The following is a 17295-nucleotide window of genomic DNA, read 5'->3' as shown; positions in this document are numbered from 1 at the left end:
AAATCTCTCAGTATGCCAACTTATTCTACCTGATACAAGTTTAAGACTTTTATATCCACATTAATTAGAAACACTGACCTGCATTTCTTCTCATATCTTTGATAGGTTTTAAGATTAACACCCTGCAGAATGAATCAGATATCAAGCCATCATTTTTTCAATAGTTGTTATATTTAGGGTGGGTTTATATAGATTTAGAATTATTTATTATTTGAAAATAAAGGAAAAAATTATCTATTTTTATGTGGAGAAATTCACTATAACTTTCCAGATTTCTTAACCAGTTGCTGATCTATTTATGTCCTCAATTTCTTTTTTTTTTTTTTGGCCACACCACACGGCATGTGGAATGTCCCAGACCAGGGATTAAACCCAGGCCCCCTGCATTGGAAGCACGGAGTCTTTACCATTGGCTCACCAGGGAAATTGCATGTCCTCAACTTCTTGAATCAATCGTCATATTACAGTTTTTAAAGGAACTGTTTTTTTTACTTTAAATTGATCAGTTTTAACTGTTCATTGAACCGTAATTATTTTAATCTCTGTTGACATATAAATTCCAATTTTATTAATTTCCATTGCTCTTTAAATATATCAGTAATTTATCAATTGTGTGATTTTTTTTAAATTTTTATTAGAGTATAGTTGATTTACACTGTTGTGTTAGTTTCTGCTGTAATACAAAATGAATCAGTTATATATATCCTCTCTTTTTTTTCTTACAAGACTCTTTTCCCATATAGACCATTACAGAGTATGTGTGACTTTTATTTTTTAAAAAAATAACGTGGCTCATTCTTATTCCCATTTTTATCTCACTTTGCAGTTTCCATAGTTACTGTTTTTATTGCTTCCTTTTTTTCTTGTTTTGATGATGACACTGATTTCCAAAATCCTGAGATCCTTACTCACTAGCTTTGCGTTTCCCCTTTTCTTCCTGATAAACATAGAGCAGAATTTGGAAAGCAGAGAGACTCTGAAGTCAGAACAAGGGGTGTGAACCCTAGCATTGCCACGAGACTGCTGGAGGACCCAGGATAAAGTCCCTTTCCTGCCCTTAATCTCAGCATCACCGCCCGTAGAATCCTAGATTGCCCTGAGGATTATATGAGCTGTAACATGCATAACACAGAGCAGGCCCTCATTAAACAGAAGCTGCGACTTGTATTAACTGTATTAACATCATCTTTATTGTTTGAAACATTTAGAAACAAATTTCCATAAGAATTGCTTTGGCCAGGTCAAAGATTTTCCATGAAATATTTACCTTTGTATTCTGTCTTCCATTATACTTTTGTTGTGTAGAGATATGAAATTCCAGAAAGTATCATTTCTGCCTGTTTTGTTTATTTAGTTTCTTTTGACAAGACATGACTGATGTTTTGTTAAATGCATAAAACTTCTTGTGTGATAAACCTTTTCTTGGTCTTGACCTACCTTCTTACTATCACAGACGTTCTGTTTCATGTCACCTTACAGGAGGTGTCTCATACTGCCCTATCATCTTCCAGCTGATGCCCATACTGCGGACTTTTAAAAATTTGCCTTTTTAAAAAAAGCTATTTACACTAAACAGAGGATTCCCTGGTGGGTCAGAGGTAAAGAATCCACTCGCAATGAAGGAGATGTTCGCAAGAGAAGGAAAGGGCAACCCACTCTAGTATTTTTGCCTGGGAAGTCTCATGGACAGAGGAGCCTGGCGGGCTATTGTCCACAGGGTTGCAGAGTCAGACACGACTCAGCAACTAAACAACAACACTAAACAGATCTCTGTCCATGAAAATGCCTCCTCTGAAGGTGGTACACTGGAGCTCTCAATTTGGAAGCAGACTATTTCTTTTCACAAGGAAGAATAGCCTTGTCCTGCAAAAGCAGTAAGGTTTAGCACAGGAGTAACACCTTCATGTAAAATCCCTTATCATCAGAAGGGCCTCAGCATGGGCCTCCCTCAGCACCCCTCCGTGGAGAAGCCCCAAGTCTCATCCCTTCCTTCTCTGGTCCAGCAAGAGGGTTATGCAGTAGGCAGAGAAGTCAAATAAAACACTATTAGTTCAGGCTTCATAAGGGGTCAAACTGAACCAACTGCAAAGCGAACTCTGCACACCCTGCTGAGACTCCAGTCCTAGCGCATCTTTCCTCTACAACTTGAAAACCCGTCACACACTAGGCCCCTGGAGAGTGCTTCTAAGCGCACAGGCTCTAAGAGGTGGCAGAAATGGGCAAGTGGCCCAGACTTGGCTTATGCTCTTACTGTGGCGTGAGACAGCGCTTGCCACATTACAACTAAAACCCAAAAACCAGGTCTATCAATTTGCTCATCTCACTGGTCTGAAAAAGATGGGCAGAGGGAAAAGAGAAGATGAACAGATGTGGCCCACTACCAGGCGTTCTCCATGATGGCATTCCTCTGAGCCTTTATCTAGCCTTCCTCACCAGTAAAGCTAACATGTGGGGACTTCTCCGGTGGCTCAGGGGCAAAGAATCCGCCTGCCAATGCAGGGGACGTGGGTTCGATCTCTGGTCTGGAAAGATCCCACGTGTCATGGAGCAATTAAGCCCGTGCACCACAACTACGGATCCCGTGCTCGAGAGCCTGGGAGCTGCATCTACTGAGCCCGCAGATGGAGAGCCTGTGCTCTGAAACAAGAGAAGTCACTGCAGTGAGACTGGGCTCCGCAACCAGAGAAAGCCTGTGCAAAGCGACGGAAACCCAGCACAGGCATAAGTAAAGAAATGAAAATTATAAAACAACAACAACACACAAACGTGTTTGTTGGCTTCATGACAGCACAGAGGTCACATCAGACTAGCCTCAGAAGAAACAAAACTGTGAGCACGCACATGGCACCTACATGGTAACAGCGATCGAAATTCCAGTAGACGGTCAAGTTGGTCCTGGGCAGTTCATTATGGATGAGCAGCAAAGCCTGGTCCATCTTCAGCTCCACGGGCTTTTTTTTGTCTAAGTCTGGTAAGAAATAGAAAAGAAAGAAACATAAGGCACTTGAAAGATGTGTCAGAAAGTCGCACTGGAGTGAACAGCGGCTTCCCAGGAATGCTTCTGAAATGCCGGGTTTCTGGTCCCTCACGCCCCGTCCGCATGGACGCACACACACACCCAGGCCCCCCACACGTGTGCCTCTGCCACAAACGGGGGTCCAGTTAACACCAGTCACACCTTACATTCAACAACTGCTCAGGTGCGAGGGGCACTGCTTTGGTAGCTTCCACGCACCTCCTCTTTGATACTATGACAACCTCCAGACCTGGGAATTTCCTCCACCCTACAGATGGAGAAATTAGGGCTCACAACGATTACATCACTACCCATAGCCAGAGTTTTTCTGTGAAATCACTGGAACTCCGTATGTGTGATTTCCACGTCCCAGCTTTCCTGGGCCACGTCACTCAGCTCTGAGCCGGGACGGGCAGCTCGTGAGGCCTGTAGGACCCCAGTCAGGATCCCTTGGGGATCGGCACACTCTTCACAGTCTGAGGAGCTCTGCCTGAGGTCACTTTGGTCTGGGGTTCAGGGTCAACTGGTTCCCATGGCAGATGTGATGTGGGGAAGGAGACAGCGTAAGTCTGAAGGACAGTAGAGCTCCCTGGCTTAGAGCTCATCACTTCACCAGATGCTCCTTGGGTTCCAGGAGGGCGATGCACACTCTCCACCTCACTCTGCCCATTTGCTAGGAAAACAAGGTGACCTGTTATTGGCACATATATCTGTTAGATGAAAGAGAAATTACCCTCTAGTTTCCAGGCAAAAGGAAAAAAGGGATGGGATTTCCCTGGTGGTCCAGTGGCTATGATTCCACACCCCCAGTGCAGGGGGCCTGGGTCTGACCCCTGGTTAGGGAACAAGATTCCATATGCTGCCACTAAGAGTTCATATGTCACAACTAAAGATCCTGCATGCAGCAACTAAGACCCAGCAAAGCCAAAAAAATTAATGAAAATTTTAGAAAAGAAAAATTTGTAATTAAACATTTATATTGGCGTATATAGTTGATTTACAATGTTGTGCTAGTATATAGCACAACAGGTATATAGAAAAATGATTTCATTATACATATATCCATTCCTCTCCAGATTCTTTTCCCATATAGCTTATTACAGACAAATGAGTAGAGTTGCCTGTGCTATACAGGACTTTGTCATCTATTATATCTATATCTATGTATATATAGATTGTAATGCTAATACCAAACTCCTAATTTATACCCCCCCCCCAACCTTTCCCCTTTGGGAACTGCAAGTTTGTTTCTGAAGTTTGTCTGTTTCTGTTTTGTAAATAAGTTCATTTGTATCATTCTTTTCTTATAGATTGCACATATAGTGATATCATATATTTATCTTTCTCTGTCTGACTTCCTTTACTTAATAGGATAATATCTAGTTGCATCTATGTTGCTGCAAATAGCATTATTTCATTCTTCTTTATGGATGAGTAATATTCCATTGCTCCTTGGAAGGAAAGTTATGACCAACCTAGATAGCATATTAAGAAGCAGAGACATTACTTTGCCAACAAAGGTCCGTCTAGTCAAGGCTATGGTTTTTCCGGTGGTCGTGTATGGATGTGAGAGTTGGACTGTGAAGAAAGCTAAGCGCCGAAAAATTGATGCTTTTGAACTATGGTGTTGGAGAAGACTCTTGAGAGCCCCTCGGACTGCAAGGAGATCCAACCAGTCTATCCTAAAGGAGATCAGTCCTGGTGTTCATTCGAAGGACTGATGCTGAAACTGAAACTCTAATTTTTGGCCCCCTGATGCGAAGAGTTGACTCATTGGAAAAGACCCTGATGCTGGGACAGATTGGGGGCAGGAGGAGAAGGGGACGACAGAGGATGAGATGGTTGGATGGCATCACCAACTCGATGGGCATGGGTTTGGGTAGACTCCAGGAGTTGGTGATGGACAGGGAGGCCTGGCGTGCTATGATTCATGGGGTTGCAAAGAGTTGGACATGACGGAGCAACTTCACATCACATAGTGATATCATATGATATTTATCTTTCTCTGACTTCCTTCACTGAATAGGATAATACCTAGCTGCAGCTATGTTGCTGCAAATGGCATTATTTCATTCTTCTTCATGGCTGAGTAATATTCCATTGTATATTTGTGCCACATCTTCTTTATCCAGACCTCTCCTGATGGACATTTAGGTTGCTTCCATGTCTTGGCTATTGTGAATAGTGCTGCAATAAACACTGGTGTGCATGCATCTTTTCAAATTATGGTTTTCTCTGGGTATATGCAAAGGAGTGGGGTTGCTGGGTCATATTTTTAGTTTCTTAATGAACCTGCATCCTGTTCTCCCCAGTGGCTGCACCAATTTCCATTTCTACCAACTGTGTAGGAGGGTTAAGGGAAACTATTTGATAACACAACTAGAAAGGTAATAATCTAACCTCTTTTATTTTTGTAATGCGAACACTTAATTCAGGACTATGCAGTATCTCATCTGGTTAATTTGGAAAATTCTTCACTACAGCCAACATCAACCTCTCATTCTTTAGTTTATTCAAATTTACCCTTATTTAGCTTCCCGTGAAGACAAAATACACAGTATGTATCTTTTATAACCTACTGAAGCTTTTTTCTCCTCCAGGCTAAAAAAGCTTTACCAGTAGCTTTGCCTGTTCTTTGGTGGTCCTCTCAAAAGAAGCCAGTGGGAACAGTGTTTGGGACCAGGAGTACGACGTGGTGGCTTACGCGTGTGGACTCCAAGTTGAGCCAACTTGAATTTGAACTCCACCACACCTCAGCATCCTGATCAATAAACTAGGGGTTACAGCAGTGTGTGCTCAGAGGACTGTTGGAGAGGCTAAAATTGGTAACATATGCAAATGTTGGGCACAGAACCTCAAAATAAGTTAGGAGCTCGACAAATTATTATAACGGTCTGGACTACATCCAACCAACGCAGGGGACAACGATGTGGTTAAACTTTTTTTTAATTTTAAAACTGTTTCTTCTTTTTTGTTTAACCTTATTTACAATTTCATTCCACTCCCCATTTCTTCCCACTATAAGAAATGATGCTGGCGACTTCCCTGGCAGTCCAGTGGTTAAGATTTCACTTTCCAAAGCAGCGGGTGTGGGTTTGATCCCTGGTTGAGGGGTTAAGATCCCACATGCCTTGTGGCCAAAAAACCAAGACATAAAACAGAAGGAATACTGTAACAAATTCAATAAAGACTTCAAAAATGGTCCACATTAAAAAAATCTTAAAATAAAAAAGAAATGATGCTATATCCTACACGAAAATGGTACTATAGACATCTGAAAATCAACATTGTCTTTTGACATAGCTCCTTCAGAATGAACTTCCAGGAGTGAAATTCTTAACCAAAAATAGCCTTTCTAACAGATTTTGATACGTTTAGCCACAGTCCTCCCTCAACTGAGCTGTGACAGTTTGTAACAGCTCCCAGGTGACATAAGTCACTACACACCGTCTGGATGAGGTGGGTGAGACCTGGAGAGCCCCGCCAGTCTGACTGGCGTCCAACCTGTGCCCCAGTCTCCTGGGACTTAGCAGACCTGTTCCCCAGCAGCTGGGCCACTTTAGCTTTTCTTCCTTGCTTTTTAACCTGATGTATAGAAAATATAATTTCTTTATTATTCTGCTTTGAATTAACAATTAGCAAGTTTGAACATGCTTCCAAATGTTGACCATCACTGTTTTCCGTTCCTGTGAACTGTTGGAATGTTTAACCACGTGGCCCCTGTGATAGTAAGTCCTTTGTCATATTTGTCATAATGTTTTCAACTATTTCTCTTCTTCATTTCCTTTGTTCAGGTTTGAAGGCTCCCATTTGCAAATCCGCAGTCACTAGTTGTTGACATTTTCCCTTGTAATTGTTCTACATAGCATCATCCCTTTGGAGCTGTAATGACTGTTGTTTTTATTCATATTTCTACGAGTCTTCAGTGGTGGGTGGAAGAAGGTTCTTGTTTCATGCTTAATTTTTCCATGTGAATTTCAGACTTTGAAAGCTCTTAATTATAATCAAAATTACTTATTTTATAAAAGGTTGTATGGAGGGTTAATGCTAAATGAACATCAGAATTACCTGAGAAGCTTAAAAAAAAAAAAAAAAAAAAAACCTCAATGTCCTGGCTCCAACCAAGACCAATTAAATCAGAATCTCTGCCCAACCAGTATGATTTAATTGCTGTATTTTTAAAAGCAAAGGATAGCTGACTTACAATATATTAGTTTCAGCTGTATCACAAAGTGATTCAAAATTTTTATAGACTATATTCCATTTAAACTTACTATACTTGCTGTATTCCTTATGCTATACAATATATCCCTGTAGCTTATTTTAGACATAGCAGTTTGATCTCTTAATTGCCCACCCCCATCTCTACTTTTGCCCCTCCCCCTTCCCTATCCTCACTGGTAACCACTGCTTTGTTTTCCATATCTGTGAGTCTATTCTGTTTTGTTATATTTGATCATTTTATTTTTAGATTCCACATATAAGTTATACAGTATTTGCCTTTCTCTAACTTATTTCACTAAGCATAATACCCTCTAGGTCATCCATGTTGCTGCAAATGGCAAAATTTTCATTCTTTTTTATGACTGAGTAGTATTCCATTGTGTGTGTGTGTATACACACACACACACACATATATACACACACACACACACCACATCTTCTTCACTCATTCATCTGCTGATGGACACTTAGGTTGCTTCCATATCTTGGCTATTGTAAACAATTCTGCTATAAACATTGGGGTGCATGTATCTTTTTGAATTAGTGTTTTCATTTTCTTCAGTTATACACCCAGGAGTAGAAAGGCTGGATCAATTTTTAATCTTTTGAGGAAGCTCCATACTGTTTTCCATCGAGGCTGTACCAATTTACATTCCCACCAACACTGCGGGAGGGACCCCTCTGCTCCACAACCTCATCGGCACTTGCTATTCTCCCCAAACAACACCAACAAAAACAGCTCGCAAGGAATGCTAATGTGCAGCCAAGGTTGAAGACAGCAGCTGAAGACACTGTGAGTGTAAGGCCAGGGGATACCTTTGTACCTTTTTGCATTATTCAAACATTTTTTAAAAAAGCAATGAGTTTGTGGGATTAGCAGATACAGACTACTATATACAGAATGGATAAAACAACAAGGTCTACTGTACAATACAGGGAATCATATTCAATATCCTGTGATAAATCAGAAAGGAAAAGAATATGAAAATGAACGGATATATACATATAACTGAATCACTGCTGTAGAGCAGAAATAAGCACACTGTAAATCAACTATATTTCAATAAAATAATTTTTTAAATAAGTCTGCATCTGAATCATAAACACACACACACACACAGGACAAAATTCCTAAGCCATCCAATATGACACCAAAATTGAAACCGATGCTCAGTTTCTAGAAAAAGCTGCCAACTTCCATGCAGCTGACCTTAGAAATCCCAGAGCTTGACACAGAAGGAACAATTCCCTTCTCCTCTTCCTGTCCACAATGTCTCGGTGAGGAAGTAAAGCAAACAAAGTCGCCTTTCAATAGTGATCATATATCAGGCTTTTATTGCATTTCCAAATATTTAATTTCTGGTTCTCCCTCCCTGCTCATGCGTCTTTGCTGAGCAAAGTTTAAAAGACTCATTCTACTATTTTTTTCCTTTTTAAATATATATAATCCTCAATCCATATAAAGGTGGAGTTCTTTATTCCTATGGTAGGAATCTGCCCGCCCCAACTTGGGCTCCAGGTGGCACCAGAAACCCGGCAGCAGGGATCTGGGAAAGTGCAGCGGCGAGGGCCATTTAGAAACCACTGTTTCCCTGCGATGATGATCACTATCAACGGATGCCGAAGTACGACAAACAGAGCGCTGTGCAGAGTCTGCCCCTCACAAGTTGGGACTGGGCAGATTACGTAACCCGCGAGGTCGGCTCCTCGGTTACAACGTAAAGAGGGGGAGTGGACGAGATTGAGGCGGGGCGGGGAGACCGCGTACCAAACGGAATCCGCTAAGTCCCTTCTTCAAATCCCATGCTGTCTCCGCCCTGCAGCATCCTGACTGAGGACGGGGGTGGGGGCGGGGGCAGGTTGAACCACACCCGCCGGCCTCAAACCCGCTGTGTTCGGATGCAGAGGGGCTGGCAGGGGCGGGGAGAGGCAGGTGACCCCCGGTCCCGCCAGCCCCGACCAGCAGCCGCTGCGGAGAGGCCTGGACCGAGATCCTCGAGGGCCCCGAGTCCTCGTCCATGGGGTCCGGCGGAACGCTCTGGAATTTGCCTCACCCCTCCGCCCCTACTTCCCTGGCGAGCTCGGAGACCTGGCAAGCCCGGGAAACGCTCGCGGGCGCGAGGGTCAGCTGCCCGGTCCTCTCGGCCCGACAGCAGCCCCGGCCGGTCCCGGGCCGCAGACCCGGCCCCAGACTCCCATGCAGACCGTGGCTGCTGCCCGGCCCGTCACCATGGAAACGGAACCGCCCAGCGGGCCGGGAAGCCTCCTCGGTGTCCGACCCCCGCGCTGCCGCTGCGCCCCCGGCCGCGGTGACCAGCCCAGTGGCCCAGGCTTCTGAGTCCGCCGCGCTCCGGGCTGCGGTTCCGGCTGGTGCCCCGCAGCCCCTCCGTGCGGCAGACGGATGGGGGCGCCGGCCCCACTTCGATCGGCTTTGCGTTCGGAGGGCTCCGGTACCCCGGCGGAAGGCTCTCCACGAGGCCCCGGGCACCCCGCCCCCCCGCCTGCGTCCTCCCGCTGAGCGGCGGGCGCCCGCGGGATGCGGGACGGCCTCCGCGCGCGAGCCCCAGCCCCGCTACGGGCGGCGCGGCGGAAACGACGCGCGAGTTCCGGGCGCCGCGCCTCCCGGGCGGGCCCCGCGCCGCCCCGCGGGCCGGGTCAGAGGGCGCACTCACCTGGCGTCTGCGAGCCGCCGGGGGCCAGCAGCGCGGCGCTCAGCACCGACGCGGCCAGCAACAGTGCGGCCAGCGCCCGGCCCGCGCTCCCTGCGCCGCCCATGCTGCCCGCCGCGCCCGCTCCGCCGCCGCGCCCGCCGCTCGCGCCGCCGCCTCGCTCCCGGGGCTCGCGCCGCTCCACCGCGCGCGGCTGCGCGCCCGTCATCGCCCAGCGGCTGGCCGAGTCGCCGTGCGAGCCACCGCGGGGGCGGGGCGAGGGCGGAGCGGGGGCGGGGCGAGGGCGGGGGCGGGGCGAGGGCGAGGCCGGGGGCGGGGCGAGGCCGGGGCTGCGCGCCGAGTCGCCGCGCAAGTCACCGCGGGGGCGGGGCGAGTGTGGAGGGGGGTGACCCGCGCGGTCGAGGGTGGGGCCAGTGCGGGATGTGGGCGGGGCGTAGGCGGGACCGGCCTTCTAGGGGATGGGGAAATTGCAGAGCCCTCCAGCCGTACTGGGCTTTTTGCCCCGGGATCGGCGGGGAGACGCGTCCGGAAGTGAGGGCACTGCAGGCCCCGATCCGGGCCGGTGCTCCGCGGTCCCTCCCCTCTTACTGAACCACATTCCGCTGAATTCTTCGCCCTACAAAACCGGCGTTAATGTCCTCTGCCCACTGTTCCGAGTCCCAGCCCCTGTTTGCCTCCAAAACACCCGTTTGGAGGCGTTTGCTCCGGAGGCAGAGTTGCGACCTAAGTGCCACCGCGTGCTGCCCCCCACTTGCAGGGTCTGGTTCCAGTCATGACGACCCCGTGGTTACACTCAGCTAGCTATGCGCTGGCAGAAACTACCATAACTGTAATTATGTAAACTACCATGCTTGAGGCGGAGTGGCTTGAAATTGCAAAAACCTGCCAGCGATCTAATGTCCACGGAAGAAAATGGATAAATTGTGGTGTAATGTATGTATACAGCAGTAGAAATGATCTAGAGCTACCTGTATCCACATGGATGAACCTCAAAAATAAGTCTGAGGGGGAAAAGCAAGCTGCAGAAATCTCTCTGCAATAACACGTAAAGTTAAAGCCAAGCAAAATAATGTATGTTATTTAAGCTTATGTGCATGCCTAATAAAAGTATGAAGATACATATGGTAAGTTAAACACCGTATCTAAGCTGAGTTTAGGAACGGTGCGGGGTAAGGGGGTGGTGGCTCAGTGTTGGGCCCCAGCTTCAAAGTGGGCTTCAGCCACTTAAGCCACTTATTGCTTAGGTACAGTGATAGGCTTATGAGTGCTCTGTTATTTTTTATACTTCTCTGTATACTGAATTACTTGATAATTTTGTAAGGCTCCAATACAGTGTGATGAGTGCTATGTTCATAGAAGGACAAGATACTAGGCAGCATTTGATGGAAGCACCTGAGTAGTCTGGGAAGGCTCCCAGGAGAACTGACATTTAAACGGAGTCCCGAGGGATGTGCGCCACAGGGAGGGAGGAGGGCATTCCCAAGGGCAGGTACAAAGGCTCCCAGAAAGCATGGCTTTCTAGGAACTGGAAGTAACTGGGTGTGATGGAAGCAAAATTCTGTTGGGGGTGGGGGGTGCGGGGAGGTGGAGACAGGAGGTGAGCCTGACGATCCAGTAGAATTTAGGGCTTCTTAAGGACAATAGCAAGCTGGAACTGCTTGCAGGAACTGGAAGAGACTGGGTGTGATGGAAGCAGAATTCTGTTGGGGGGGGCGGGGAGGAGGAGACAGGAGGTGTGCCTGACGATAGAGTTGAATCTAGGGCTTCTTAAGGACAATAGCAAGCTGTTTTAGGGTGGAGAATAATTTTCAGGAAGGTCATGGTCATGAACCATCTCATGAAGGTCAGTCACATGGCTTTTCTCTGAGAAAACAAGCCTCTATGCTGCAAGGTCAGGAAGTTGAGTGACGCCTTTTTTCCTCCCTGCCCCTCGGCTCAAAATCCCGGTAGTCAGTGGATGCTGGTGTCTTAAGTGGCATAACAAGACCATTGCCAACGTGCCGTCCAATAGCCTCTCTGGTCCCACACAACCAGACGGGCCACAGTGCCCACTGGGTGGATGTGCCTTCTCTGCTTCCTCTTCCAGGATGCTCTCTCAGCTCTGTCAAAATCCTCCGTGCCCTGGGAAAACTGGAATTCCTGTCAAGGCTGGGCATGGCTGGTCCCTCTACCTGAAACGTCCTTCCCCCCAGACACCTCACAGCCCTTCCCTGACTTCATTCTGTTTTCAGCTCACTTGGTACCCTCTTCGAGGAGGCCTTCCCCAACAGCCCTATCTAAAACTATAACATCCTCTGTCTCTGTATCCTGCTCTATCTGCCTTGTTTTCTTTCTACTTGTCTCTACCTGACATCATGTGTTTGTTTATCTGCTTCCATGGCATTAGAAGGTGAACTCCATGAACCAAAGAGTTTGTCCTAAGGGCAAAAACCTTCTCTGTTAAGGTTTCATGCACAATAAACAGCCCCATAATCTTGCAGCTTCCTCTTCAAACATTGCAGCCTTGTTAAGGCAAAGGGGCTTGCATAACTCAATAAAGCCATAAGCCATGCTGTGCATGACCCCAAGATGGATGGGTCATACTGAAGAGTTCTGATAAAATGTGGTCCACGAGAGAAGGAAATGGTAGTCCACTCCTGTATTCTTGCCTGGGGAAGCCTATGGACAGTATGAAAAGGCAAAAATATATGACACTGGAAGATGAGCCCCCCAGGTTGGAAGGTGTCCAGTACGCTGCTGGGGAGGAATGGAGGGCAATAACTGTAAGAAAGAATAAAGTGGCTGGGCCAAAGTGGGAATGGTGCTCAGCTGTGGATGTGTCTGGTGGTGAAAGTTCAGTCTGATGCTATAAACAATATGCATAGGCAGCTGGAATGTTAGGTCCATGAATCAAGGTAAATTGGATGTGGTCAAGCAGGAGATAGCAAAATTGAACATCGACATCTTAGGAATCAATAAACTAAAATGGACAGGAATGGGCGAATTTAATTCAGATGACCTTGATATCTACTAAGGTGGGCAAGAATCACTTAGAAGAAATGGAGTAGCCCTCATAGTCAACAAGTCCGAAATGTAGTACTTGGGTGCAGTCTCAAAAATGACAGAATGATCTCTGTTCATTTCTAAGGCAAACCATTCATCATCACAGTCTATGTGATGATGATGCCGAACCACTGATGCCGAAAAAGCTTAAGCTGACCCATTCTATGAAGACCTACACGGAGAAGGCGATGGTACCCCACTTCAGTACTCTTTCCTGGAAAATCCCATGGATGAAGGAGCATGGTAGGCTGCAGTCCATGGGGTCACTAACAGTTGGACACGACTGAGCGACTTCTTTCACTTTTCACTTTCATGTACTGGAGAAGGAAATGCCAACCCACTCCAGTTCTTGCCTGGAGAATCCCAGGGATGGGGGAGCCTGGTGGGCTGCCGTCTATGGGGTCGCACAGAGTCGGACATGACTGAAGCGACTTAGCAGCAGCAGCAGCAGAATGAAGACCTACAACACCTTCTAGAACTAATACCAAAAAAAGACGTCCTTTTCATCAGAGTGAAAGGTTGGAGCTGAATCATGCAAAGACGCCAGGGTTCTTGGCCTCCGGAGGAAAGGAATTCAGTCCGGGGCCAGAGACGAGGCTGGAACGCTCAGAGCTTTTGTGTAATAAAGTTTTATTAAAGTATAAAGGAGATAGAGAAAGCTTCTGACATAGACATCAGAAGGGGGTAGAAAGAGTACCACTTGCTAGTGTTAGCAATGGAATTGTATACTCTCAAATTAGTTATTACAGTGAATCAAAAGACTGTCTGGAGGTTGTAAAGACCTCACCAGACCTGCTCCCGTAATTTACAATTTGAGATACAGGATTGGCCAGGAGGTTTAACACAGAGACTCTCCTCAGGCAGGACACATCATTGTTATATAACCCTAAGCAATGTAGAGGGGGAAAAAGTTTGCCCTGTCTTCCTCCTTGAGAATTCCAGAGCCCTCTCTCTATGGGGACCCCTAGACTTCTCATCAACCTGCCTAGGAATTGACTCTCTCAATAGCGGATTGGAATGCACAAGTAGGAAGTCAAGAGATACCTGAAGTAACAGGCAACTTTGGCCTTGAGGACAAAATGAAGCAGGGCAATGGCAAACAGTCTTGTTAAGAGAACATGCTGGTTATAGTCAACACCCTTTGCCAACAACCTGAGAGATGACTTTACACATGGACATCACCAGACACTGAAATCAGATTATGTTCTTTTGCAGCTGAAGATGGAGAAGCTCTATACAGACAGCATAAACAAGACGGCGGATCTGACTGTGGCTCAGACCACAAGCTTATTGCAAAACACAGGCAAAATTGAAGGACGCAGGGAAAACCACTAAGACGTACAGGTACGACCTAAATCAAATCCCTTATGATTACACAGTGGAAGTGATGAATAGATTCAAGGGACTGGATCTGGTAGACAGAGTGTCTGAAGAACTATAGACTGAGGTTCTTAACACTGTACAGGAAGCAGTGACCAAAACCATCCCAAAGAAAAAGAAATTCAAGAAGGCAAAGCAGTTGTCTGAGGAGGCTTTAGAAATAGCTGAGGAAAGAACAGACACAAAAGAGAGAAAGGGAAAAATATATTCAACTGAATGCACAGTGCCAGAAAACAGTAAGGAGAGATAAGAAGGCCTTCTTAAATGAACAATGAAATAGAGGAAAATAATAGAATGGGGAAGACTAGAGGTCCCTTCAAGAAAACAGGAGATACCAAGGGAATATTATATGCAAGGATGGGCACAATAAGGGACTTGGATGATAAAGACCTAACAGAAGCAGAGGAGATTAAGAAGAGGTGGAAGAATACACAGAACTATACCAAAAAAGTCTTAATGACCCAGATAACCATGATGATACAATCACTCTCCTAGAGCCAGACATCTTGGGATTGTGAAGTCAAGTGGGCCTTAGGAAGCATTACTACAAAGCTAGTGGAGGTGACAGAATTCCAGCTGAGCTATTTAAAATCCTAAAAGATGATGCTGTGAAAGTGCTGCACTCAATATGTCAGCAAGTTTGGAAAACTCAGCAGGGGCCACAGGACTGGAAAAGGTCAGTTTTCATTCCAATCCCAAAGAAGGGCAATGCCAAAGAATGTTCAAGCTACCACACAATTGTGCTCACCTCACATATTAGCAAGATAAAGTTTAAAATCCTTCAAGCTCAGCTTCAACAGTACATAAACCGAGAACTTCCAGATGTACAAGCTAGATTTAGAAAAGGCAGAGGAACCAGAGATCAAATTGCCAACATCTGTTGGATCACAGAAAAAGCAAGAAAATTCCAGAAAAACATCTACCTCTGTTTCATTGACTATGCTAAAACCTTTGACTGTGTGGATCACAACAAACTGTGGAAAATTCTTAGAGATGAGAATACCACACCCACTTTACCTGCCTCCTGAGAAACCTGTATGCAGGTCAAGAAGCAACAGTTAAAACTGGATATGGAACAACAAACTGATTCAAAATTGGGAAAGGAATATATCAAGGCTATATATTGTCACTCTGCTTGTTTAACTTATATGCAGAGTACATCATGCAAAATGCCAGGTTGGATGAATCACAAGCTGGAATCAAGATTGCCAGGAGAAATATCAGTAACCTCAGATATGCAGATGACACCACTCTAATGGCAGAAAGTGAAGAGAAACTAAAGAGCCTCTTGATGAAAGTGAAATAGGAGAGTGAAAAAGCTGGTTTAAAACTCAGTGTTCAAAACTAAAGTCATGGCATCCCCATCATTTCATGGCAAACAGATGGCGAAAAAATGGAAAAGTGACGGACTTTATTTTCTTGGGCTCCAAAATCACTGTGGACGGTGACTGCAGCCATGAAATTAAAAGATGCTCGTCCCTTGGAAGAAAATCTATGACAAAACTAGACAGCATATTAAAAAGCAGAGACATCACCTTGCCAACAAAACGTCCATCTAGTCAAAGCTGTGGTCCTTCCAGTAGTCACATATGGATGTGAGAGCTGGACTATAAAGGAGGCTGAGCGCCGAAGAACTGACGCTTTTGAACTGTAGTGCTAGAGAAGACAATTGAGAGTCCCTTGGGCAGCAAGATCAAACCAGTCAATCCTAAAGGAGAGCAACCCTGAATATTCTTTGCAAGGACTGATGCTGAAGCCCGAATACTTTGGCCACCTGATGCAAAGAGCCAACTCATCGGAACAGACCCTGATGCTGAGAAAGACTGAAAGCGGGAGGAGAAGGGGGCAACGGAGGATACTATGGCTGGATGGCATCCTGACTCAATGGACACGAGCTTGAGCAAACTCTGGGAGACAGTGAAGGACAGGGAAGCCTGGTGTGCTGCCGTTCATGGGGTCGCAGAGAGTCGGACATGACTGCACGACTGAACAAGAACAACCAAGTTTTGGTACAGTGTGTTTTCATTTTTGTCTCAAGGAACTTAAAATTGTCCTTTTGATTTCTTCTGTGACTCACTGTTTGTTCAGGTGTGTGTTGTTTAATTTCCACACATTCGTGAATTTCCTTTATTGTATGTTTTCTGCTTCATTGGTTTCTGTTGTTTTCACCCTTCTGTTACTGATTTCTATTGACGTTTCAAACCACTGTGGTAAGAAAATGGGATGAGATGCTTGATGTTATTTCAATCTTCTCAAAATTGTTAATACTTGTTTTGTGACCTAACAGCATAATCTGTCCTGGAGAAAGTTTCATGTGTGCTTGAGGAAAATGTGTATTCTGCTGCTGTTTGGTAGAATTTTCTATGTATGTCTGCTGGATTCATTTAGTCCAAGATATAGTTAAAAATCCAAGGTTTCCTTCTTGATTTTGTCTGGATAATGTGTCTACTGTTGAAATTGGGGTATTAAAGTGGGGTACTATTGTAATAACTATAATGCATTGTTGTCTATTTCTCCCATCAGATCTATACGCATTTTGGGGTGCATACAGATTTATGATTTTTATACCCTCTTGATGAGTGGACCCCTTTATCATCATACACTGAATTCTGTCTCACTGCACTTTCTGACTTACGGCCTGTTTTGTCTAATAGAAGTATAGCTACCCCTGCGCTCCTCTGGCTCCCACGTGCATGGAATATCTTTTTCCATCCCTTTACTTTGAGCCTCTGTGTGCTCTTAAAATGGAGTGAGTCTCTTTTACACAGCAGGAAGGTGGGTCTTTCTTGTCCTCTTAAGATTTTGCAGTTCTGTTGCTACTGAAGGTAGAAGCTGAAGGGCCAGGTCCAGCGTGGTACCTGGCACTGGCACGATAAAGCGTCACGGAGAACTCAGAGGAGGAGCAGAAGCCGCAAACGCCTCGTCGACTCTCTCACTTAGAAATCGGTTTGTCCGAGGCCCCAG

General features: G+C 45.7%; 1 protein-coding gene across 1 annotated transcript in view; it reads right to left on the bottom strand.

Moving 5' to 3' along the window:
• Positions 1-10138, bottom strand: part of HGSNAT (heparan-alpha-glucosaminide N-acetyltransferase) — a 32673-nt gene extending 22535 nt beyond the window's left edge. Inside the window, exons 1-2 of the mRNA XM_065946926.1 lie at positions 9913-10138; positions 2853-2968 (exon numbers count right to left, since the gene is read on the bottom strand). Of these exons, the coding sequence (XP_065802998.1) occupies positions 2853-2968; positions 9913-10117 (321 nt within the window). The 5' untranslated portion in view covers positions 10118-10138. The remainder of the gene's footprint in view (positions 1-2852; positions 2969-9912) is intronic.
• Between the last annotated feature and the right edge of the window lie 7157 nt (positions 10139-17295).

The sequence above is a fragment of the Muntiacus reevesi genome, chromosome 10 (assembly GCF_963930625.1).
Source record: "Muntiacus reevesi chromosome 10, mMunRee1.1, whole genome shotgun sequence".
NCBI classification, from domain to species: Eukaryota; Metazoa; Chordata; class Mammalia; order Artiodactyla; family Cervidae; genus Muntiacus; species Muntiacus reevesi.
Note: the sequence above shows the minus strand (reverse complement) of the source record. Positions and strands in the feature narration are given on the sequence as shown.